Consider the following 25,707-nt stretch of genomic DNA (forward strand, 5'->3'; position numbering starts at 1 on the left):
CTTTTATAAATATTATTAAGAGAAACAATGAATACCATTTACTATATTACAAATGGTACCAGTACAAAACAGTAAATGCCATTTACAATAATTATTTGGAGTATAAAGGTTTTGATGTATCTGAGATATATATTGTGTGTGTGGTATTGACATATCTATCATCCATCTTTATAGCCCTAATCCAATCTTTTATATGTGTATTTGTTTAATCAAAGAAATGTTTTGTGTTTCATGTTGTGGAAGTGGGTTTAAGTATTACCATACTCTTTAAGTAAAATATTTAAAACTTAAAAATTTACCATTCACAAAGTAACCAGTGGTGGTTTTATTAATAGATATTTTAAAATTATATTATTATGTACAGGCAAAACAATGGAAGACAACACAGGGTAGGTGGCCAAAAAAATCTGCAGAATTTTTACTTCAATTGTTGAAAAATGCAGAGTCTAATGCTGACTACAAAGGTTTAGATGTAGACAGGCTTGTTATTGATCATATTCAAGTTAACCGTGCACCTTGCCTGCGACGAAGAACATACAGAGCTCACGGACGTATTAATCGTCAGTATTTTTTAAATATTTTTTCTGGTTCTCTGGATAGGTTTTCTTTTTGGATAAGTTTTATTTAAATACTTTTACTTTCTTCATCCACACTGTTGGATAGTTAACTGTTATATATCAACGAAAAGTGAGAATGTAAAACATTTTGTTCACTGTTCTAATTTATTTGTATCCTTACCAAAGCTGTAGGGTCATTGTTTTGCTAATTTGTTTCTGAAGGTCGTTCTTAGAGTGTAATGAATATAAACTCAGCAGTGAAAGCTAATGTAACAAGAACAGTATAAATTTGTTCTATAAAGTTACAGCAACACTGGCTCAGTATACATGTATGTGTATATGTTATATATACAAAGTGAGCAACATAAAACCAAACCCATAATGAAACCACTACCCAACACGATTTATGAAAGATACAGAACTAGTGTAACTAGTGGATGTATATGTTACTACTGATTGTTGCTGCTGTTTGTCAGGTGGTGACATGTCAGTGCAGTTTACATTATGTTGCAGCGCAGTATTGTGAGTGCAGTTGTGTTTGTGTAAATTGCCTTATTCAATCCATGAGAGGATAGCTATGGTTCAGGCTTATATTCGTTCTCGATCGTTTGAAGAATCACATCAAGTCATAGAAAAATTTTTGAATGCCTGTATCCCAGCAAAGAGTAGCATACACGATTTAGTTAAAAAATGGCATTTAACAGGTTTGGTTTCAAATGCAAAATGAAATAGGTAACCTTCCGTTAGGACTCCACAGGCATTGCAGATATTGAAAGGAGAATTACTGCCAGTTTAAAAAAATTACTTTGCAAGTTATCCCAACAGTCTGGTGTTAAATACCCATCTTGTAAAATTCTTCATGAATTAAAATTGAAACCATACCACGTTACAACTGTGCAACAGCTGAAGGAGACAGACAAACCGAAATGATTTGGTTATTGCAACTGGCTTCTCAAAAACATTGTTGGTGGACAAATAAACCTGATGTCGTATTTCATGTCAGGCGAGGCGTTTTATTTATTTGGCCATGTTAATTCACAGAACACCAGGTATTGGATGGCAAGGAATCCTTACAAGATATTCAAGTGTCCACTTCACAATGAGAAAATTGGTGTTTGGTGTGGCATTTCCAGTAATCATATAGTGGGACGAATATTTTTTGACCAGACTGTCAATGCACAAGTTTACCTCATAATTTTTGAAGAATTCTATGCGCAATTAACTGATAATGAAAAAGAATACAGCTTCTTCCTACAAGACTGAGCAACGTGTCACACATCAAACGTTTCACTGAATTGCGTTCATGCAGCTTTTACAAGTGACGAACTTTCAGCAGAGGACAGTGGCCTTCACGTTCCCCAGAGTTGTCTTGGGATTTTTTTCCTTTGGGGGTTACTTAGAGAGAGTTTATTCATCTAATCCCCACAATATTGATGAACTGAAATCAACACAGTTGACAACAACGTTTTGCGTCAGACGACTCAATATGATCAGTCAAGCACATAAGTGCATTGATGCCCAGACTGGTTGTTTTGAACATTTTTAGTAACAATAAGGTAAATAAATGCAACATTTAAATAACGTTTTATGTTTTTCTTATTTAATTTATTTGTATCATTCATAAAATTTCATTCAAACAACCAATTCTGCAGCGATTACATTGTTGCTTTTATGTTGCTTACCTTATATATATACACATATTTACACCCTGTATATACATATTTTATATTAAATACTTCAATATATTAATTATGGAATTGAAAATTTGTAATTACTATCGGGTTATGTGTGTATGAATTAGTTGTTAGTTTTATAGTAAGGGCATCAAAAAAATCTTATTGTCATTAAATTAACCAAGTAAAAAATATATAATTTTTTCTTTTTTATTGTAAAATTAGGTAAAGTTTAATTAATTTAATGTATTAATTTTTAAAACATTGTTAAAGTTTATTTTCTGGTTTCATTGGATATTTATAAGTATTTAAAAATATATATTATAAGAGTAATACGAATTGCATGAATGACCAGTTTTCAAATATTTAGAAGTGCTTCATTATCTTGATATTTGTGAATCTGTTGATTTCATTTTCCTGGTCTCAGCCCAACTCCTTAGTCCATTTTAGATTAAAATTGGACTAATTAATAAATTTTCTTTTAAAATTTCATTAATAGGTTGTTATATAGCAATGCATTGTTATAGATTATTTTATAGCAATGTATTGTTAAATAATATTGTCGTGTGCTTGTACAGCCAGGATATTGAGGGACGAACAATTAAAAATGTTTATATAAATACAGTGTTATTAGTTTAAGAAAATCAATAATAAATGAAACTAATAATCAACAAACAATAATAAACAACAGACAATAATAATTGTGAATAAGTTAAATACAAAATAGTGTTTCAAATAAGAACAGGATTTGTTAGAAACCATAATACAGTCCCAGTCTTTAATCAAAAGACATTATAATGACTGCTAATAGTAACACCTAATATTGCATTAATAAGATAAGATTAGACAAGTCTAAGGTTCATACAATTCCATTTGCTGCAAATACCTTTCCTGTTTACAGTAAAACTATCCTAACAATTTATGAATGAATTTAATAATATAATTTTCACAGTTGGCTACCAATAACTCATTGAACATACTGTGTTCACCCACTGTCCACACTGGAATGCTTGTGATGTCACTTTACTCATTGCTATATGCTGACTGATAACACTATCTTACAATCGCGTTGAACACACCTCATAGCACTTGATTATACTCGCTTCATACTGGTCATCCCACTGGTCCGAGCAGTGTTCATATACCCTGTTGAAGCGTGAGAATTTTCATTGTTTCTTACATTTTCCAATAAATTCCTATTGCAGTCCAGTAACACTTCTCATTGAACAACAGCTGCTTGAGGCATGCCATTGACAGTATTACAAAGAATAATTGTTAAATGGACGTGTTAGCCTGAGAAAATGATCCCTTTTTAATATCCTGGATTCCTGTCATAAATGTTTTCTCATACTTTCTTCTTAATTTGAAGAAATATGTTACTAAGGCCCATTATACTGGTAAAAAAAAGTTACATATTATGAATAGCTGCTAGTCCATGCAGGAAAATAGTCTGTTCTTGATGGAACAAGACTATATAAACAGATTCATTTTTGAACAGTATGTAATTATATGTAATAAGTTCAGCTTAAAATAAGCCATATAGTCAAAGAAAAGGTTTATAGCTTCGTAATATACATTCAGTTATATCTTTCTAAGGAAGCTCCTAAGTTCACTGGACAAAAGAGTTATGATATTAAGTTTTTTAACAAAAACTTAATATCATAACCAGGTTATTAATGAGACAAAATTAATGAAAAGAAAATCAGTTAAATCAAATCTAATTATCTTATATTTTATATTATATGTTATCAGTAATTTCAAATGTTTTAAACACATTTTGATCAACTACTGTTTACAATTAAGAGTAGTTTCTGTATTTTTAATTTTAAGCAACATACGTACATGCTTAATAAAGAAAAATTAAATATACACACTGTATCGTGAGAAGTAGACATGTACAAACTTGTCTGTATGAAGACATCATACAACCATCTGATGTTGCCTACTATGGAGCTTAAAATCTTATTCAGTCTAGTCACTTGTCTATACTGTGTTGTGTTTCACAGAGTTATTAGTGTTTTGCTATGAGGGTTATTTTTTTTCAAGGTCCGATCGGTTACGAAATTAAAACAGTGAAAATAAAAAATTGTTTATTTGTAACAAGTACTTATATAGTTACGCTATTTCTCTACATAGTCACCACTTCGATTTAGACATTTGTCGTAGCATGGTACCAACTTTCCAATACCCTCGTCATAGAATGGAGCCGCCTGTGTTTTCAGCCATATTTCTATGCTGGTCTGCAGCTCGATTTCTGTGCCAAAATGTTGTCCTCCTAGCCAGCGTTTCATGTGAGCAAAGAGGTGAAAATCAGATGGAGCCAAGTCAGGGCTGTATGGTTGGTGATCAAACACTTACCAACGAAAACGCTGCAGGAGCTTCTTTGTCACAGCTGCAGTGTGCGGCCGAGCATTGTCATGGAGAAAGACAATGCCTGATGACAACATTCCTCTTTGCTTATTCTGAATTGCCCTTCGTAGACGTTGAAGAGTCACGCAGTATGAGGCTGCAGTGATGCTCGTGCCACGTTCCATGAATTCCACCAAGAGAATTCCATTCTGGTCCCAGAACACAGTAGCCATACACTTTCTGTTGGAGAAGGTTCGCTTGAACTTCTTTGGTTTACTGGGAGAATGAGAATGCATCCACTGTTTGTATTGTTCTTTTGTTTCTTCAGTTTCGAAATGGACCCATGTCTTGTCCCCTGTGACAATTTTGTTCAAAAAATCTCCTTCATTGTGGTAGCTTTGGAGAAACGTTAGGGAGGCGTCCATTCTCATTGTTTTGTGATGGTCAGACAGCATCTTGGGAACCCATCTTGCAGTATTGAAGTCTCTCACTCACAATGGTGTAGAGAACTGACTTTGAAATTTCAGGAAACGAATCGCTCAGTATAGAAATTGTGAACCGACGATTTTCTTGAATTGCCTCATCCACTCGCTCAATGTGATCATTGATTTACACTTGCTTCCTTCCCTGACTGCCTAGATCATGAACATCTGTACGTCCTGCTTTAAAGTTCTTGCACCATTGTCGCACTTTGCTGTCATTCATTGAAGTTTCACCATACACATTAGTTATTCGTCTATGAATTTCAGTTGCATTACACCCCTGATCCTGAAGAAATCGAATTACCACACGCACTTCACACTTGGAGTGAGATGCTATTGTTGTAGACATGTTTATGTGCTAGCTGCGCGTTCAGAATTAAACGAAGTGACGCAGCTTGATTGAAGGCCATACTAGAGACGCTGTGCAACACATGCACAAAGGTTCATCCGATTTTTGCGTGGGTTTTTATTTCACGACCGATCGGCCCTTGAAAAAAAAATAACCCTTGTATATTTTTATCAATTCTGTATGATAAAAAAGTGATTTTTCTCATTTTTATTTGCTACAACATGGCTTCTGCTAAAGTTCATGGATGATCAAATCATCCAGACAATCTTTATGTCTGGTAAATTTATGTCTAAATCTCAAAGAAAGACTATTTCTGAATCTAAAAAAAGAGCTTATAAATTTTATTTTGATTGTGCTCTTGGGGATCAAGATAGATCTAGGCACCTCATGTTAGCATATCATGTTTGGTAACTTAACTGATTAGTTGAAGGGGAAATGCCGAGCCATGCCATTTGTTGTACCTATGGTCTGGCATGAAACCATCTTCACAGACTACTTCTTTTGTATGACAAATATGTTTGGATTTTCATTCAAAAATAGAAAGTTTACAAAATATTCACATGTATCCTCCTCGGCTCTAAAGTTGGTATCACACGTAGAGGAGTTACTTGTACCTGTACCACCATCTCACCCATTATTGCTAGAAAAACAAACTAAAAGAAGCAGATGATATAGAAGAATTTCTACCTGTATCTGACTAGAAATCTCATGATTTAATTCAACAACATGAACTTAATGATTTAATTAGCGATTTAAAGTTATCAAAGCAGCAGTAAAATACAGAGTATATGTGGCAAGTGATTTGCAGTGATTTGAAATTTGTTACATTACTTCTTGGTTTACAAAAGGTGGGTTTACAAAATATTTTTGTTTTCTTTGTCTTTAGAATAGTTGTGATATAAAAAGTAATTACGAAGTAAAGAACTGGCCATCGCTGAAAAATGATTGACTGATGAAAAAAATTAATACATTTATCATTAATTGAGAGTGGTAAAATCATTCTGCCACCACTTCATATAAAACTGACTCATGAATATATTAATAAAACTGCCCTGAAATAACTTTTTTATTTCATATTACCCTAAGAATTATATGCTGTAACAGCCTTAAACCCCCTATTGTTAAAATGAATGGCCCAACCACTAATAACAGCCTTCACAAAAAAAAAAGCAATAATACAAAATAACTAATAATTTGCAACTTTGCTACAAATTAGATGATTAGGCCTACTGATATTATTTAATTTAATTATCACAATGTTTAATTTTGAAAAAAAATTAAAACAATTTAAAAATTTTTGAAATTTAAAAAAGTGTTACAAATTCAAAGCAATAAATCAGCTGCTACTTTACATCATTGTAATTTGTATTACATTACAATGCAATTAATTAAATCCCCATTTTGGTTTCCTACATCAACATAAGTGCAGTATTCATTCATTTGTTACTAAATTAACTATGTATTGGAGAATTAAGTTGTAGTGGTTCAGATATTTGTTCTCTAGCTCAAATTTTATTACTATTATCTTCATTTAGTTGTATCAAATAATAATGCATCCTTTAAGTGAATTAGAAAGTAGATTGAAGTCATTGGCCCTTTATTGTTATCAATATCTAGATTGGTTTGTGATGAGTTTGCAGAGCCTTTTTTTCTTGAGGTGTTCTCTGTAGTTAATCCTAGCTTGAGGGATTTATATCATCTGTGATCTGTCTTATGTACTCCAGCCTACTACTTGCTTTGTGATTTTTCCCTTCAATCATTCCCTCAATAAAGAATAAAATTATGTAATGTATGAGTCTTAAACCCACAGCCTGCTTCAAAGGTATTTTTTTGCCCAATGAACTAAAAAAAAAAATTGTATTATTGTTACATACTTGTATATTTATAAAATGAATGCAAAATAATTAAAATATAAAATGGATATCAATTTTATTAAATTTCACTCATTATTTGTTTAATTTGTAATAAATTAATTGGTTGTAAGTATCACATAACAGAATATTGTAAATAGCTAAGAGTTCAAGAATTCCTGAACCAAATGAGTGTCTCAGTTTTCTACTCAAATAAAACTTTTAACAAACTAACCTTTAAAGTAAATAGTATAACTGTAATAAATTGTTACACAAGAAAGGATTGAAATACAATCATGTAAAAAAAAAATTTGAAAATTTCTGTAACATGCTTACCTAACAGTAGTGTATATTGAGTTATACATATTTTTTTGCCTTGGATCACATTGCCTGTAAATGAAGATAAATATTTTTATGTCTGATTAAAGTATTGCTTGTGCTGAATTGCATTCCTCAAGCCATTACACATTAGAAATATTGGCCTGAAGGTGAAGAAAAGATTTAAGATTTATTACATCAGGTGACACCTGACGTAATAATTTCATAGTCTAAATGTCAACCTACATTTTTTTGTAATTTATTTTGTATACGGATCAGTGAATAAAATTAAGACAAAAATGATTTTTGTGACTAACTGGGAAAATTAGTTATGTAATGAAAATTGTTTTCCTAAAACCTTATCAATGGCACAATCACTGATGAAGTAGCTATTACATAGAAGTAGCTAAAATTGTTTTGACATTAAGCACTTAAATAAATTTTGACTGATATAGCACTTAAATCCTGTGAGTCATATTTGTAATTTTATCTCAAAAGACCCTATGATAGATAGGAGTTATATAGGAAACAAAATTGTGAAAATAAAATATTTTTAGCTTTGCTCAAAAAAGGAGTTTTTCAGTTTGTATTACAACATATTGATTTCATTTTTTAAATTATAGGAAACCACTTATTTCCTGGCAAGTTTTAACTGTAGATCTATCCTAGAACAATTACTTACTTGGTTTTATAGATTGTAGTTAAGAATATGGAAAGGAAATTTTCTTTAGTTATTAAAAATGCCATTCCCGACCAGGTTTATAACCTAAGCCCATTTGGATGAAATATTGAATTGCAACCTCTCTGTTACGAAGGCCTGCAAAAATGTTAATGTTATTCTCAAGAAAGATCTCCTTTTGAGAAGTAATTTGTGCCTAATGTCAATTCAGCTACAACCAATGTAGAATTGTATATCTGCATGAAAGTTAAAAGCAAATCGTAAATCATTTTTAATTTAATTTAATGATGCATCTTACATATCATTCACAGTCATTTCACTAATTACCTTAAAACAACATTAATAAATCTATTAAAACTGTTAAGTCTAGTTATAAACTTCACTTTTGACTACTAAATTATATAATTTTAATTTTTTTAAATTTAATATTAAAAATTAGGAAAAGTCATTTGGAAATTTAGTAAAAAAAATATTTATTTTAAATTGTAAAAAGGTTTTAAAATTGCAGTTAAAAAATAAAATATATTTTATTCTGCTTAAATATTTTTTTTTTTACATAAAATTTCACTTCTAAATTTCCATAAAAAAAAAATTGTCAGGATTGGTTCCTTCCTCACTATCCCACGTAATCCCCACTTTTCCTTTATCAGTATGATTCTACCATCTTTGTTTTCTTTTATATTACTATAGCGTTTAGTATTGTCTTCTTTTTGGACTTTTCTTGTTTATACTGAGTGTGGCAGCAAAATTTACTGATTTGAAGGGTCAATAAAAAAGAAAGATATTATAGGTATCATTGTAATTATTCTTTCGCCATGTGCTACCACATTGGAAATTTACTTCTACACTGTTTTGAAAATTGTATCCAGCAAGTGGTGCCCCATATTGGCGATTCACTTGTTTACTATAATTCAGAAGAATCGGTCGACTATTCAGCATAGCAAGGGATATGTTGACTATTGCTTGGTGAATATTCTGCAAGTTCCTTGGATGATCAGTGCAGATGAGGGATTTCAGATACCCCCATTAAAAAATACTCGCAAGGGACTAAATTGGGTGAGTGTGCGGATCATTGAACATCACCCCTCAAAGAGATCAGGCGCTCAGGGAAGTTTTTCCACAAAAATTATATTGTAATTTGCGCTGTGTGTGCCTTGACTCCATCCTGCTGAAACCGCACATCCTCAACATAAATTTCAAGTCGTAGCAAAAAAAAGGGCAGCTGCATGCCAAGCGCTAAGGAGAACGCTAAAAAGACTGCTTTACCGCCTCTATGTTTTGGGGTGATTTCACGGATCGTTCCCCTGATCTCTTTTCAACGTTACCAGTTTTCCTGATGAATGTGTTTGCTCATGTAACAATTGATTGCCGACCAGGAACACAGGCTTGGATGGCAATCTTGAAATGTGCGCATGCTCCCTGCATGGCGACAATCAAGCGACCATTAGAAAAGTAAGCCTCTACAGCAATCACGCGCTGTTCCTTTGTCCACCGCATTCTTGGTACTGAAGTGGAAAGGAGAAATAACTTCTTGACCACCCATTCAAATGAGACCATCAGCACCCTCTTAACAGCCAAACCTCGCTTCCTGGCACCTAATTCAAATCCGCTAATTGTGCTGCTGCACCTGTACTTCCTCTCTGGGTTTAGCTGTTTTTATCTCTTAACCATTTTTACACTTAACAAGTTCTCTTTAGCTTGTGCTTTTTTTTATTTTTTGTTTTGCTTTCTTGTCCTTTTTACTGACTGTCTCTCCTGCTTTAAATTGTCTTTGTGCACTGGTTCTTGAAAACAGCTATTTTTTTCAGAATGCTTCAAAATAAAAAATCTAGCAATGAAAGATCGGGATGGACCATGAAGTTCATAATTATATGGTTATCAAAATATTCATGTAACAACTGCTTAGTCAGATTGGTGGCAAAAAACCATACCATCCTACTGTAATTAGTAATTTTGCTCTTAAATTTCAACAAAGCTATAAAATATCAATATGTAATTTTTAATTGTGAATAAAATTCTGCAGGTAATGAAATAAAATAATTCTGCAATAATGAAATAAAAATGCGGGTCCAATCATTCTTTGTCGTGAAATCCACCAATCTTTTTGACTGCCTTTCATGATAAATCTGACGATTCTCAGAATACCATACTCTATTGTTTTGGTTTTTAATGTATCCAGAGAGATAAAACCACGCTTAATAAGAGCAAAAAAAAAACATACAAAACATTATACACAATTTGAACCATCTACAATATCAAAGTCTGTTAAAGACAGATTCAAAAAGTTCTTTATCAAAGAAGATTTTTGCATACTCAGAATTCAAGAGATTAAATATGCTAAAATGTTTTCTATTTTTTTTTTATCTTGGTTCATATATAAAATGTTTAATGTATGCATGCAATTTATTTTGCATTGATATGTTCATTTTGTAATAATACAGATAATTTTTATTCAGCCTTTCTTCTGAAAAGACCAAGGTTTGAATCTCTGTCAGACATGGAATTTTTCATGTTACAAAATGTCCATTCCATTCTCACACAGAGCTTTTGGGCTTATATGATAAAGTTAATTATAAATAAAAACTTTATTTTTTTTTAAATTGAATCATTTTCAAATAAAATATAAGATAAAAATAATTTTTCTAGTACTTCCTCAATACAATCTTTAAAATTTCTATCTTCTTATTATCATATAGAGATTTCCATTAATATTTTTTGTGTTTTTTGGATAAGGGAATCTTAAAACTTCAACATTTACAAATCCCTGCTACCCAAACAATTTTGGCGGATCACTATTTCTTCTTTATAGCTATGTTACTACAATAGGAATAGAGTTATAACTAGGAGAGTAGCAATGCCACTGTATTGATTAACCAAAATAGATAATTAATTTTGAAAAAAAATGATATTGTAAAAAAATACCTTAAGTTGTTGCATAATAAAAAAAAGGCATTTCAAAAGACGGGACAATTTCGTTGAAATAAGAAAAATATGAGGGATAAAATTTTAATTAAATGATAGTGTAAAACTTATGTACAAACAAATCAAGTCATAATTCTTTCTTAATGTAATAAAACATTGAAGAAACTCAATGGAATGCATTTAAATAAGTGTAAACACCTTTGAGAACTGTTCAGTCTGATGTGTTTTCAGAAACTAACTAAATTTTAGAATTAAATAACATCAGTTGATATTTAGTTGATACCCTTTTCCACATATTCCCTCTGGTCTTCCATCCATTATCTTTCTCAGCCTTCTATTTTCGTTTATTCTCACCACATGACCAAACCATCCCAAAGCTCTTTTTTCCACTTTCTGTATCAGTGGCTCTTGATTCAGCTGACTTATGGTAGTGTTTTTGATTTTATCATGTTTTGTTATTTTTTTCTACACTACCTGTCCTAGACAGTTCATTATCACTATTGTCAGCTTCTTATGTTTTCTAGCAATTTCCATCTTGGTTTCCCAGCTTATTTCCCTACTAGTATTGTTCAGCTGGTCATATACCTTACACAGTTATTTACTTCCCCATCAATCTATCTATTTGAAAAAATCATTTTTCCTGGATACTCAAAACTATTCACCACCTACTCTCTTACAAGAGCGTTCATACGGCGCAGGTTCGAGGGTGGTATGTGGCTCAATACCGGGAGCCATTTCACAGGAGTAGACCTGATAACCCCTGGCAATCATTCTCATAGTGTCATTAAGTTGAGCTTCAATTCTATGAACATAAAGGCTGTTAAGCCACACTGGCGCACAATATTCAGCAGCCGAGAAGACCAGGCTCAGAGCCGATGTGCGCAAAGTGGAAGCCGATGCTCCCTGCGTTGTTCCACAGAGCTTATGTATGATGTTGTTTCATGCTCAATTTCCCTGCAATTTTCATTAGGTGCTCCTTAAATGAAAGCATTTATCAAGTGTCATGCCTAGGTATTTCGGTGTCTTATTGTGAAAGAGCCATGTATCCTGAAATAGAATTTTAAGCTCCCTATTAGCAAACTTGTTACTCAGATGGAAGCACGACACCTCTGTTTTACTAGCATTCGGTTGAGGCGCCATCTCCAGAAGTACCTCCCCTGTTTCTCCAGGTCAGCCATCAGGACCTAAATTTTTATCAGGAGATAAAAATATAAATTTATTAAATAATTTATTTTTTTTTTTTTGTTTTAGCTTACATGAGTTCTCCATGTCACATTGAAGTTGTGTTAACAGAAAAAGAAGAAGTTGTAGCAAAGGCAACAGAAGAGGAGCCAACAAAGAAAAAAGTGTCTAAAAAGAAGCTTGCTAGACAAAAGGAGAAGATGATGAGAGATTAATTTTTTTACTCTGAATTTTTTGATCGAAATTGATCTATTAAACTGTTGTAATAATTTTATACAGTGTTATTTCATCCTTATCCTGCCTAGGTATTTTAAAACTAACGTATAACTGTCCTTATTATTATCATTTCTTCACAAAACCCTTTTTGTGCTGGCTTGATACAGTGTGTGTTGCCAAGCTCTTTTTATGATGATTGCTTACATTAAAATATGAAAATTTTTATTTTCTTACCTTCAGAAAGGAATCAAACGTTCTGATTAAAAATTCAATTCTTTTAACCCATTAGAAGTTGCACTTGTAACTAACTTATATTTTTGCAGAATAACACATTTATTAATGCACATACATTCCCTACATTTACAAAATCTCAGAAACTGTATGCTTGAATATGTTAAATGGTTTATTTTTCAATTATCAACTCTCTCTGCACTAACACATTCAAAAGATGCCAGCATGCAGTCAAGTGTGCACAGGGGAAGAGTGGTCATGAAAGAAAGTAATTACCAAAATTTAATCATTCTTTTCTTTTAAAAGAAAAAAGAAGCAAATTATTAATTATGTAAATAATAGTAAAATTTGTTTTAATATCCTTGTTGTGGTGTTTACAAAGTGAATTGTTTTAAATTAGTTATTTTGACAAAACAATGTTTTTTATATTCGAATCATCGATGTTCAGGGTGATGTAAAATGAATAAAGCAAAGTTGATTGGTAAATGCAGGTATGTTTACTTGTCTCTTTCAGTAATTTTTTTTTTATGTGAATTCAAAATGTTATTTCCCAAACACAAATGAAGAATGTCTCACTCTGAAGGTTAATTAAAATTATTTATCCAGTGTTTTGGATAAAAAAAAACCATAAAGAAAAAAGATTAGTAGCTAAATACAGTGACATAAAAAATACAATTTTAGATATAAAGCAATTCCATCATATTGGGAAAAAGTTAGGATGGGTACAGAAAAATCAATCTATATTGCAGAAAGAAAATTATAAAACAAATAAATGAAAAACTAATGGGTGTAAATGTGTTAATCCACAACCATTACCGATTCTTATTTACTTGATTGGTAGAGAGATAAAATTAAATTATTGAGAATAAATTATATTCTCAAGTTGGTTTCTAAAGTGTAAGACATGTTTATGAACAACTTAGGTATTAAATAAAATAGCAGTTTAAAGGGGGGACTGGGATGGAAAGAGCTAGAAGTTCGAAAGTTGAATCTTTGGGAATAAGCTGTCCTTAGAAGTCATTTTTTAATTTATCTCTTAAAGGTGTGCCAGTTATTATGGAAAAACTCACCGACTGATTTATCACTCTTCTATTTACTGGATAGCAAGAAATTTGAAATTTGGGCACAGTTAATCCATAGGAGGTTTGTAGGAAAAAATTAGATGTTTTTGTCAGCAATCCCTAAGTAATAGAAACAATACAGAAAAATCCAGAAACTTAGTATATCTAAGGAGTAGAATAAAATATCTCTTCAAAGCAATTATTTTCACTGTCAAGGAATGTAAATGATACGTGAAAGCAATCACCAATTCTACTATTTCTGATTGCTAGAAAGCTGAAATTTGGCAGTTACTCTTGGAGGGTTATGTAAAAAAAATTAGTTATTGTTCAGAATCAAGCCATATCCTAAAAATTAGGCTTAAAATCTGTTAAAAAAATGTTCTAGGATTTTTTTATTTCATAAAATAAACCTTAAATTTTTAATATAAATAAAATCTTCTGTTCACTTTCCTGCAAATTATTTTGTAATTAAAATTGCCATTCATCTTAATTTATTGATGTCTGAATTACAGTCCTGAAAAAATATCTAATTAGTTAACCAGAACAAAAAATAATGATAAAAAGTTATCATTATTTCTTGCAGACATTTTAGCTCATTCTACCAGATGCAGTCATCTTTTTCATTTGTCGTTTGAAATCACACTTTCTAAATCCTCTTTTAATGAAATTAGCTTAGTGTTGGGAAATGCTGTAGATCTAGCCGTCTAGTTAGTGAGACAATAAACTATCTGATCATTTATTCTCTGTGCATTAGTTCATTGATCATTCAAACTTCCTGTTACAATAAAAATTATCCTATAGTTGCCCTACACAATATAAGAGGACAGAACCTTACTAATATAGCAAGCATTGCAGCAGCACAATTTTTCATTATTCATTTCTCAACTTTTTTTTACTGTTAAAATTTGTACTCAATAAAAGCAAGCATTTCATTCGTTTTTACCATAGTAAATTCTTGCATTGCCTTTACAAACTAATAATGCAAGGTATGATAAAAAATGCAGAATTTTAGTTTTTCTTAATAAATCTATTCGTCAATACTGATTTTGTCACCTTTAAAGTACTTCTTTTCAGATACAATACGTTTGTGCCAGCTCTCTTTCCAATCTTCAAAGCACCTCTGGAACAATTTCTGGTATGGTGTTCAGCTTCTTCAGCAATTCTGTTTTTATCTCTTCAATATTGGCAAACATGGTTATTTTCAGCTTGGGAAGTAGGAAGAAGTCACAGGGGGACCATGTCCATCAGATACAGAGGCTGAAGCATCATAACAGTGTTTTTGGTCAAAATTCACAAAGAAGAGTGAACGAGTGCATTATCGTGTTTTGCCAATAATTTGGGTGTTTTCTTCAGATTGCTTTTTGCAAATTATGTATAACTTCCAGTTAGTAATCATTTATTGACTCTCTGCTCTCTGATAGTGAATTGACGATATTCCAGAATCATTTTCTTCACTTTATCGACATTTTCGTCAGTTTATGTGCTGATACGTCCAAAGCACTCGTCATTTTCACAGCCCTCTAGGAAATAATTTTTTATTCACAGAAGAATCGCCAAAAGCAACATTCAGCATTTCCAATGCGGTGCTGCTCTTTATTCCATTCTTAAAACAAAATTTAATGCAAACTCTTTGTTCCATTTTTTTATAAAAGTTTTTGAAAGCCTACAACCAAGCATTCAATATGGCCACCAATGTAAATATAGATTAGGGACAAGTGTACCAACACAGCAAAAGAGATAACAATTTGACTTCACAGTTGGGAAATTAAAAATGCACTGTATTTTTTTTTTTATCAAACCTCATAAAGTAGTGATATTTAATGAGCTTTTCAGAATTTAAGCAATTGATTAATGGCATCTAATTGTTAATCTATTTTGCTTCACATTCACCTTTTCCAATTGAAGCTTGGCTTGGATCTTGAGTATTTAATTTTGTAGAAATCTCTGCTGTGTTTATTCTCAATATATGTTGCATTACTGGTAGTTCTGGATGTTAGATAATTTACATGCTTGCTGGCCCTGTTTTCTGTTTGCATAAAATTCCCTACTTTTTTGATGCAATAGAAGCTTTGCAGGATTAAGAAGCTTATTTTTATTTTTTCTCCAAATTTAACAAGTTGTCATGTGCCAACTTTTCTGTTGTATGTCCGTTACACATAATTGATTATTAATCTAAAACTAGTATTGCTTGGTCTTCACCGATTTTTAGTATTTAAGACTAAAAATGGTATTATCATGAATAATGTTGTATATTACATTGCATTTAGAAAACTTCAAATTTAGCAGATGTTATTTTCCTCACAATTAAACTTTGTCTACAATGGTTTTTTCTCGCTTCTAAAAATTGTGTACAAGTTTGAAAAAACCCTTGTTTATCACCACTAATTTTGTTATTTACCACATAGCTAGAAAGAAGAAATTTGGCATATGTATTCCCAGAAGGTATCGAAAAAATGTAAAGAAAAATCTTAAGAAATTAGTCAGGATCCTGACTCAAAACCAGGTAAGTATGTTTATCTTGGGAATAGGGTTTTTACTCCATCGGAGTGTAAACTAATTTATGCATTTATCTAGAAAGGCATCATTAATCATAACTAATGTTACATTGAAAATTACGGAGCTGAGATTTGGTAGTATTACAAAAGGATCTTTAGGAAAAAAGTAATTTTATTTTTAAATACCTCTTAAGGGCTAGTATGAATACTAGATCAAGAACAGGGTGTGGAAACTACTTGAGAAACTTGAATTTCTGACATGGATGATTAAATGAATGCTAACAAGGTATGTTTTTCATCCCCTTGCTCTGAAAGCGGATACCAAAATATGGAAAGAAGAAATTCAACGCATGATAATTTGCAACATTCTATGAACAACTTATGAGTTTTCTCTTTGAATCGCTGCTAAAAGAAAGAAACTAGATTGAGTGAACATTTAAATCCACTGTTTCTGTTTTACATTTCACAATTGTAATAAAAATATCTATAAAAAATAGGCTTCTTTTTTAACCACTTCATAAAGATTTTATTGTAAAACCACATTGAAGAGGAGTAAACTTTTATTTTGTAATTAATGTCTTTGAATAATTTTCTGAAGGATTGAGACCCTAAAAGTAACAAACTTTCACTAAATAAGGCAAGGTGTGAAAATTTTGTAAGTTTACTTAAAAACCCGTAATTATATAACTTGCAGAAAGAAAGAAGATTGTAGAATACCTTCTGAAGAATAAGTAAATCAAAGTTTGAAGAAGTTTTAGATGAATTCTAGTTGTAACTCATGTCGTATAATGTGCAGAAAAAGTATTCACAGTTAAAGTAAATCTGGGTTAGGTCTCGATGAAGAACATAAGGAATAATAATTAAGGCAATAGATAGCAACTTGAGGCACCTTAAACAGCCAAAAAGACGTAGTAGGAAGTCATAGGAAAGGAGTCTGCGATGGCAAACAAAACTGGATAAATGTCTATTATGAGGTTGTTCAATGAACAACCTGAGATGTGGATGAAAAAAAACAAGTGTGGATTTATTAATTCTCAATATTTTTGGTGAATTGAACAGAAAATAAAAATTTGTCACAAATGTCTTCTATGAAATTATTTTTAAATAAAATACGATGGACAATTTAAAAACAGAATGATTTGTACTTTTTTAATACTAAAATTGCTCAGCATGAAGAAATATTCATTAAAAAAAATCAATTGTAACAAACATAAAAAATGAAACGGAAACATTCATACTCTTGATTGATGGACATACAAAAAAACCTGTTTGAAAAAAAAATACAAAAGTTGGGAAATGGACTTTTTGATAGAATACACAAAGAAATTATTACTGAGTGAGAAATCAGTATGTAGAATAGGGAATAAGTAAGTTTATGTTACTATATACTAGTTTATATGTATATACTATATACTAGTTTTTATGAATAAATATTTATTTGCAATGATAAAGTACTTGGGAATAAATTAACAATTTTACATGTATTCAAATCCTGACTGATGTTCTATGGTATAATCATTAGGGTTATACTTTTTCTAAAATGAAATAATTTGATTTTTTAAAAATTATTTAACATTTAAATCCTTTATAAAATAAATATTTTCAGTATTAGATTTTGTAACCCAGCTATTTTCTGAATGAAATATTTATTTACACCTCAACAAATTTCATGTTTTAAAAAACATATTTCAGTACAAGCTTGTTGCTAATTTTAAATATAAACTAATAGAAATATAAGTATTTAACTAATATTTAAAAAATAAAAAGTTTAAGATATTAACATTACTGTAGTATACCTAATAATTTTAAAATGACAAGCATAGCTCTATTTAATTTTTTAATTCTGGTTAGCACCTTCATTACATACAAATTTGAATATGGGGCTAAAATACTTATAAATAAATTAATAGCTTGTAGATAATTTAATCTATTTCTAAACTTGTGTAAATGTACAATTTTTTGTAAATCTTTTTACAAAGTAAAAAATTCATTAAATTTTAATTTATAATTATGTCAAAGTATTTTATATGATTAAATTGTATATCATTAATGTTACATTAAAATCCTTTTTTATTATCTATTACATTAAATTTTGTTTTATTTATATTCAAGTTTATTTATTTTTAACCATTTACTAATTTTCTGTCTGAATATTTACTTTTGCTCATATGTAAATCTATATTTCATCAACGAATAACTGGTATTTTTTAGATTTTACAATTCCTTAGTAGTCTATGCATTAAGAAGGTGTTAAACTGTTCATCAAGGTAATTTTGTTATTACTTTACAACGTAATTTGTTTCTGACAAGATTCTCAAATTTCACTAGTAAATAAATGCAGTAATACTGAAGGAAGCTGTTTACATGTAGTTGATGTTTCTACACATTAAAAGTTATTCAGAAAATCTTGCATATATGAATAAATGAAATGAATATTGCGCATTCTTTAATTGTTAATCATTCTGAATATGTTTAGAATAATTTTCTCAAACAAACTGACAGTCTTTGCTCTATGAAAATATTTAATTTGTTAATTTAAATTATTAATTTTTAATGTTTTTAGATTAAAATTATTCATTTTTTGCAAAAAAAAAAAATGGGGAGTAAAGGAGAAAATGCTGGTGAAATATGCCAACTACAAATGAAATAAATACGGATTTCATTTTTTAATATTCCGGAAATAACCCATTTTAAAACTTTTATGTTAAAACTAAAAAAAAACATGGCAACGTCAAAAGTATAACATTCACGCCAGTTGACTGCAGAATGTTCCTGTAAATGTTTGCAGAATGAAAACGCCGATAAAAGTTGCTTGAAAACTATTTGTTTTGATTTGTAACAAAAGGCACATTTTCATGTACTTTTAAATCGGCAAACAGTATGATTATATTGTTATTACCTTTTAAGTATAATTATATTGTTTTACCTTTTAAGATACGAAACAAAGTTAACAACGCATAATTAAGACAACAAATATGACAAAGTAATAAAATAATATCTTCAAATTGTTTATATTTTTATATCTTCACATACTATATCTGGAAAAATGTATTGCAGGACCACCTTTCCCTACAAAATAATAATTATCTGAACTTGTGGATTTATTACAACGCAAGGCTTAAAAGTCTCGGCCTTACGTCCGTAAGTCCCGGGTTTGAATCCCGGTTAGGCATAGCATTTTTCACATGCTACAAATCATTCATCTCATCCTCTGAGGCAATACATAACTGTGGTCCCGGAGATTAAACAAGAAAAAAGGCTTAAAGATAAACAATTTGGTTCAGATCATGATCTGAGACCTGGTCCTAATGTGTTATTTCATTATCATCGTTGAAATGCTACAAAAATATCAGCTTGATTCGTACAGAGATTGAATTATTACCCGTTTCTGTGGCCAGTTAAAAGAGCTAAATGTCCTATAAAAAGTGCTACTGAACGCTAAAAAACTAAACTTAAAAATTCATTTATTACATTTTACTCAATTTCTTTTCTGCTATATGCCATCATGATTTTCTGTATATGAATTAAACGGGAAATTTTGTTTTAAAAGGGAATTTGATATTATGTCCTACTAGTTTAATACATCGTTTGTATGCACTGAAGTGGTTAGATAGGTGTTTATACGGTTGTAAAATATTTCTTGCGTCAATGTTGTGATAATTATTCGTTGTCTTTATAAAATTCATTTAAGATGAGCCGAAGAAGAGCACATGATGAAGACGATGCTTATGGTTTGTACTGATTTTGAGTTATAGTTAAGCTCCGAATAAATTAGAGAATATTTACTTGACACGCATCAACAATATGTACGCTTAACCTATTTTGTACATTTCATTTCATTTTATATTTTATTAAATGTTCAAATAATTTTGAATTTCTACTGTGATATCATTGTGTGTATTTTATTTGAGAAGTTTTCCTTATTTCAACTAATAAAATGGCTGTTTTTATGTAATACAATTAATAATGTACATTGCATAATCTAATAAACTTAAAAATAACTGCTTTTAGCAACTAAGGTAGAAATAAATACTTAGTTTCTTTTATTATCTGAAAAATTAAAAGTAGTTAATTCATCACTTATATTTTTCTTTCAGTCTGTTTTCAGTTGAAATTAAATTATATTTAGTGTGCTTATATTTTATTATGTAGTTGTTCCTTTATATGTTAGTGTGTTTATAGAGGAGCCCAGTTTGATTTTTTTTCTTTTTACCTACAATTTCAGAAGAAGTGGTTGTAAAATTATTTGACCAAATTCATTGTAGAAACCTCACTGTTTTCTTCATTTTCTTTTTTTTGTTGTAGGCATATTTTGAAGATCATTGATATGGATGAAATACAGCTAGGGTGTTTTGCTTTCTGTCTAAATGGAATTGTAATTTTATATTAGCCATCTAGCTGTGAGCTATTTTTAGCCACATAATATGGTGTGAAATTATTGTAATGTAATTTTTGTTTCCTACTAAGGCATTTTGGTCATTGTTTACCATTCATGGGAAAAGTCTGTTGATTGTTATGTTATGTCCAGAGAATGGTTTCTGAAATTTGATAAGTTAAGGCTTTTTCCAGGGTTGAAACAGGTAATCCAACATATTCAGTATTTTCAATATAATCAGTTATCCTAAAAGCTAAATTTTGCTTCACTTATTGGTGAGGTAATAATGGAAACTCTGTGGTAAATGTACATCTTCTGGCAAGCCTTTATGAAGATCTGGCTAAATGTCTAACGGTGTCACTTATAGGCGAGACTTTAGGTTATTATTTGATTGACTAAAAAACCAGAGCATCTTATAGAGATCCTCTACCATCTTCAATTTAGTGGGTGTAGTAAATTGTATGTTGGTTTCTAAATCAGGTTTGATTCCTAGCAATTGTCTCATTTTTTCACCTATCATTTTACCTATCTTCTTCATTAAATACGTGTAGAAACATGTAGAGTAAAACTTTTGTTTTGAGAATTACATTAGTAAGAACCAGGAATATTAATTTGGAAGACAGACCTTGAACTATGATAAACCTTAACAGGTTATTAACCAGATTTCTGGGTTTCACTAAGCAATAAATTTTGCCTGTTGAAATATGCAGACTGTCTATCTGAAAAATTCTATTAATATATAACAATATATGTATTCATAAGAGCCAAGTACAGTAAAAATTTCAACTTTGATGTTTGACTGAACCAAGTTATGAATTTTCAAAATATGCACAAATAATGTGTTTTCGCCCTAACCATCCTAAAATTTAAGAAATGTATATTTTACCAATCTAAATCATAGAACACCTTATCCTTGAAAAGATATTTCTTTTTGAGTATTGAATAGACTTTAGAATTAGCCTACAACATTTAATTTAACAAGTAAAAATGAAAAGTCCATTTCAACATGAAATACAATTGAAATGTTAATTAACCAAATAAAAACTAAAAGTTAAATAAAAAAGTATGTTTACATGTACATTTATTATAAAAAAATAACATCTTAGAAACATTAAACTGTTTTTAAAAATGTAAAAGGAATTAAGAATAAAGCAGCTAAAGGTTTATGTCTGCAAGCTCATATAGGTCTGTACAGTAGGCTACTGATTGAAAATGATGAAAACAGTAGAATGTTTTGAGAAAAAAAGATCCAGGAGAAAAAATTATAAATAGATTCAAAGTAACAAAACATTTAGTGCTTGCAAATATTAATGAACTTCGTGTGGCTTTTAAAAATGTTCATGACTAACTGTTCTATTTCTGTGACCCATAGCCCCAATTAGTAGCCTACTTTTCATCTACACATCTGTAAGAACAGTTTAATATTTATGGTCAGGATAGAATTAAAAGGATTCCAGTTTTGGACTATCATTAATTACTTATAAAAACATTAAAAATTGTGAAGCTACCAAAATTATTTTGGTAGGATCACTTCATGTGGATTGACTTAGAGGAAAACTTAACCAAGGCCATTTGTTCTATTCTTCCAATTTGATATGTTTTAAGAGTCGTATCACAAATTTCTGTGGTCATCCTTAATTGCAGCTAGTTACTTCTGTAATGGGCTTTTTGTTTTATGTTCCATCAAAAGTCAGCACTCATTTTGCCATTTAAAAGTATGCAAACTGTTTATCTGAACAGTTTATTATTAATGTATAATAGAATCCTTTATTTAAATTCTGGAGCCGTAACATTCTTTTATACTTCTACCTTTTAGTTTTCACCTGAATTATTAACTGTCATAAATATTTAATCCCTTCAGTGTATGTACTAGATGTCCAAGTTTTATTTTACTGCATTACACATTTTATATCTTCCCATTTACATCTTATTTTACCCAAAGTTCTGTTATTGATCACCTTATTATCTAACGTATTTAATTATTCTTGTTCATCTCATAAAATTTCAGTAAATGGTGGTTGCATGACCATTTCTTAATTTTTCTACTATCAAAATCTGAAAGAGAAGGTAAAATCCATGTTTATAAAACTTTAAATTTAATATATGTACTGATTTCAAAATTTCATTTTTTTTACAAATTGCAATTGTTTAAAATACCTTTTATAACTTTTTCTTTTGTAAAGATATTTTTATGATTGAAAAATATTTGAAATCTGTACATTTATAACTATTGAACTAGGCATTTTAATAAACTTTGTTTTAATGAACTTAGATGACTGAAATTCCTTTCATGAAAATTGTTTAAATTATAGTAATTTTTTTTAAAATTTTGATGGTTAGGAATCTTTCTAGTGAGAGGGAAAGAATAATGTAATGTTTTTCTTGATTAAAGAACTATTCCTTAAGCATTATCAGAAAAAATAATGTTGCTTTTCCATTACCTTCCAGAGATATTTATATGATTTAAAATTTTCTATTCTGGAACCCTTCTGTGTGTCAAAATTGGGATTGGATAGAGAAATCAGAATTTACAGTGATGAACTTAACTACAAAGTTTATAAGGCCTAAAAGTTTAATCTTATTATTGGGACTCCTTAGTAAGATTACACAAAATAATTTACAATTCTGATGCCGCTATTGAAAATTATTTTGGCATTTTAAAAAAGTCAATTATATTTTGCACTGAAAAACAATCATATTTTTTTTATATTATGTTATTTCAAAGTAGTGCCTGAAGACAGATTCAATGAGCAGGATACTTCATGCTCAATTCTGCCATATTGCAACAACATGTATGTGAGTAGGTCTAAGCCTATATAATATTCTATTGAAAAGTCATTTCTTATTAATTTATTCAAGTGTATTAGGCAGAAAAGTTAAGTAAAGAATTACTCATCAAAGTTTCTCAGTTCACATACATAGTGGCCTGACAACTGCCTTTTTGCAACCTATAATGTATTGTGGTATACCAACTAACCCCTCCATTATACTAGTAGCAGTGCCAATACTAGTTTACACCCCCTTAATTACTGTGCATCTATCTTTGTGTGTACATCTTCAAAATTTTGAGAAGCAATAGATATTTGAAACAAATACACGTTTTTGTGCATTAATTGGCATGCATATTTTTTATATATACAGCTATTATATATTATTATTACAAGCCAAAATAGTATATTCAACATATTATATATAATTTGTATATTTAATGTTAATTTGACCATACTAGTAAGTGTATGTTATATTTGGTTAGATTATTTTGATTCTGTGTACTGACAAGTCGTACATATATCGAAGATATATAAACATAACCTAACCAAACATAACGTATGCTTGCTAACCTCATCTAATTACTAGACAACACAAGATTTGTATCTAACATGTTACTCAACTTTTCTCACTGTAATTTGGGTGCTGGTTTCAAATGTGCTATTGAAATTGTGTAAAGATTTTATGTAAATTGTAAAATGTTTATAGTACTCATTTTGATCAACTATTCGTTACAATTAAGATTAGTTTCTGTATTCTTACTTTTAAACAATATGCATGCGTGCTTAATAATTGCTTCGAATTTAAGATGCATATTTTTTTTTACAGATTGAAAGGTTCAAAATGTCATGTGTGTCTTAAATTTGAGGTGTGCTTCAATTGGTGGTCTAATGCCATTTGACATAAAAGCGTTAATAGATGTAAAGCTGAAGTTTTTGAATCCATATGCCTGTTCAACATCGACTGGAGACAAGACAGGAAACGTGAAACAACATTTATCATCGTGTATAGAACGTACACTAATTTCTAGAAAGATGATTCATCTCAAAGAGCTTACATCTCAACAGTTTTATCACTGTTATCATAGTTTAGTGATGAGCCATCATTCTGGAATTTGTGTATGTACTCTATGCATGATGACAAACATTCTTCTACGTTTACTGCATAACCTCCATTTGATGTTAAACAGGCATATGGTATACTACTGTAGTTGTTAATCAGTCCATTTCTTTTCATAACCGTTCCATTCATCTTATTTGATGTGATTTTCTAATCATTTCATCATCATGGAAAATGATGTGGCAAGTTGAATTTCTTATTACTTATAGAAAGGCGTTTCACGTACAACACAGACTTTAAACGCAAGGTTATTTTACACATTGGACAGCTTGGAAATTGTGCTGCCGGTAAACAGTTCTCTGTGAACAAAGCGAATGTGCGGTGGTGGTGCAGTATGAAACAGAAATTATTGGCATGTAAACAAATGAAAAAATTATTTTTGGGACTAAAACATGGAAAATAATCAATGCTGTGTTTTGGCCTGTTCAAGTAACTCCACACAAAAGGTCTTCCAGTGTGAAGATCTTTCAGAGGGCTGATATTAAAGACCAGGGAAGTTGCCAGGGGGTCAATTCATTTGAAGTGTCCCAAAAACTCATAAGCTGGTTGCTTGACCTATTAAAAAAAAATAAAGTGAAACTTACCACTTCTTTCCTACATGTTTCAGGACTCTAAAACTAAATTTTTTTATTTTTTATTTAAGCTGTTTACCTATGGTGGCCATTTTTGTTATGGTGTATTTTTGTGTGGATTTACAGAAAAAAATCATAACTAAAAAACTGGTTGGTCCTGGGAAGGATGAAACAAAAATAAATTTATTCATATTTTTTCAAGGTAAAAGATTGGTCCATTGGTTTATTTACCTACCTCTCTCTATGAGAAAATTACCAATAAAGTTGAACATGAAAAGTGGTGAAATTTCATTTTTTGCAATTTTTTTCAAGAGGCAGGGATGACAAACACAGTTTGAATTATTTTTTTATACATAGGTATTTTGCTAGTGGTTTTACCATAAATAATATTAATGATGATTTATCCCTTAAATATGAATTTTTGAAAAATAATTTTTTTTTTTTAATTAAATTTTTTGCTTCAAATAACTCTGATGGGGCTGGTGATAAAAATCTTAAATTTGCACAA

At 30.4% G+C, this 25,707-nt stretch overlaps 2 protein-coding genes across 2 annotated transcripts in view; both read left to right on the forward strand.

The window, feature by feature from the left end:
- Positions 1–12,635, forward strand: part of RpL17 (ribosomal protein L17) — a 28,244-nt gene extending 15,609 nt beyond the window's left edge. Inside the window, exons 4-5 of the mRNA XM_075375252.1 lie at positions 365–560; positions 12,431–12,635. Coding sequence (XP_075231367.1) covers positions 365–560; positions 12,431–12,576 — 342 coding nt within the window. The 3' untranslated portion in view covers positions 12,577–12,635. The remainder of the gene's footprint in view (positions 1–364; positions 561–12,430) is intronic.
- A 7,298-nt stretch (positions 12,636–19,933) lies between these two features.
- The window catches only part of Cbp80 (Nuclear cap-binding protein subunit 1), a 152,319-nt gene continuing 146,545 nt past the window's right edge, over positions 19,934–25,707 (forward strand). The window contains exon 1 of the mRNA XM_075375264.1: positions 19,934–20,095. Within this exon, the coding sequence (XP_075231379.1) occupies positions 20,056–20,095 (40 nt within the window). The 5' untranslated portion in view covers positions 19,934–20,055. The remainder of the gene's footprint in view (positions 20,096–25,707) is intronic.

The sequence above is a fragment of the Lycorma delicatula genome, chromosome 1, assembly GCF_047948215.1.
Source record: "Lycorma delicatula isolate Av1 chromosome 1, ASM4794821v1, whole genome shotgun sequence".
Taxonomy (NCBI): Eukaryota; Metazoa; Arthropoda; class Insecta; order Hemiptera; family Fulgoridae; genus Lycorma; species Lycorma delicatula.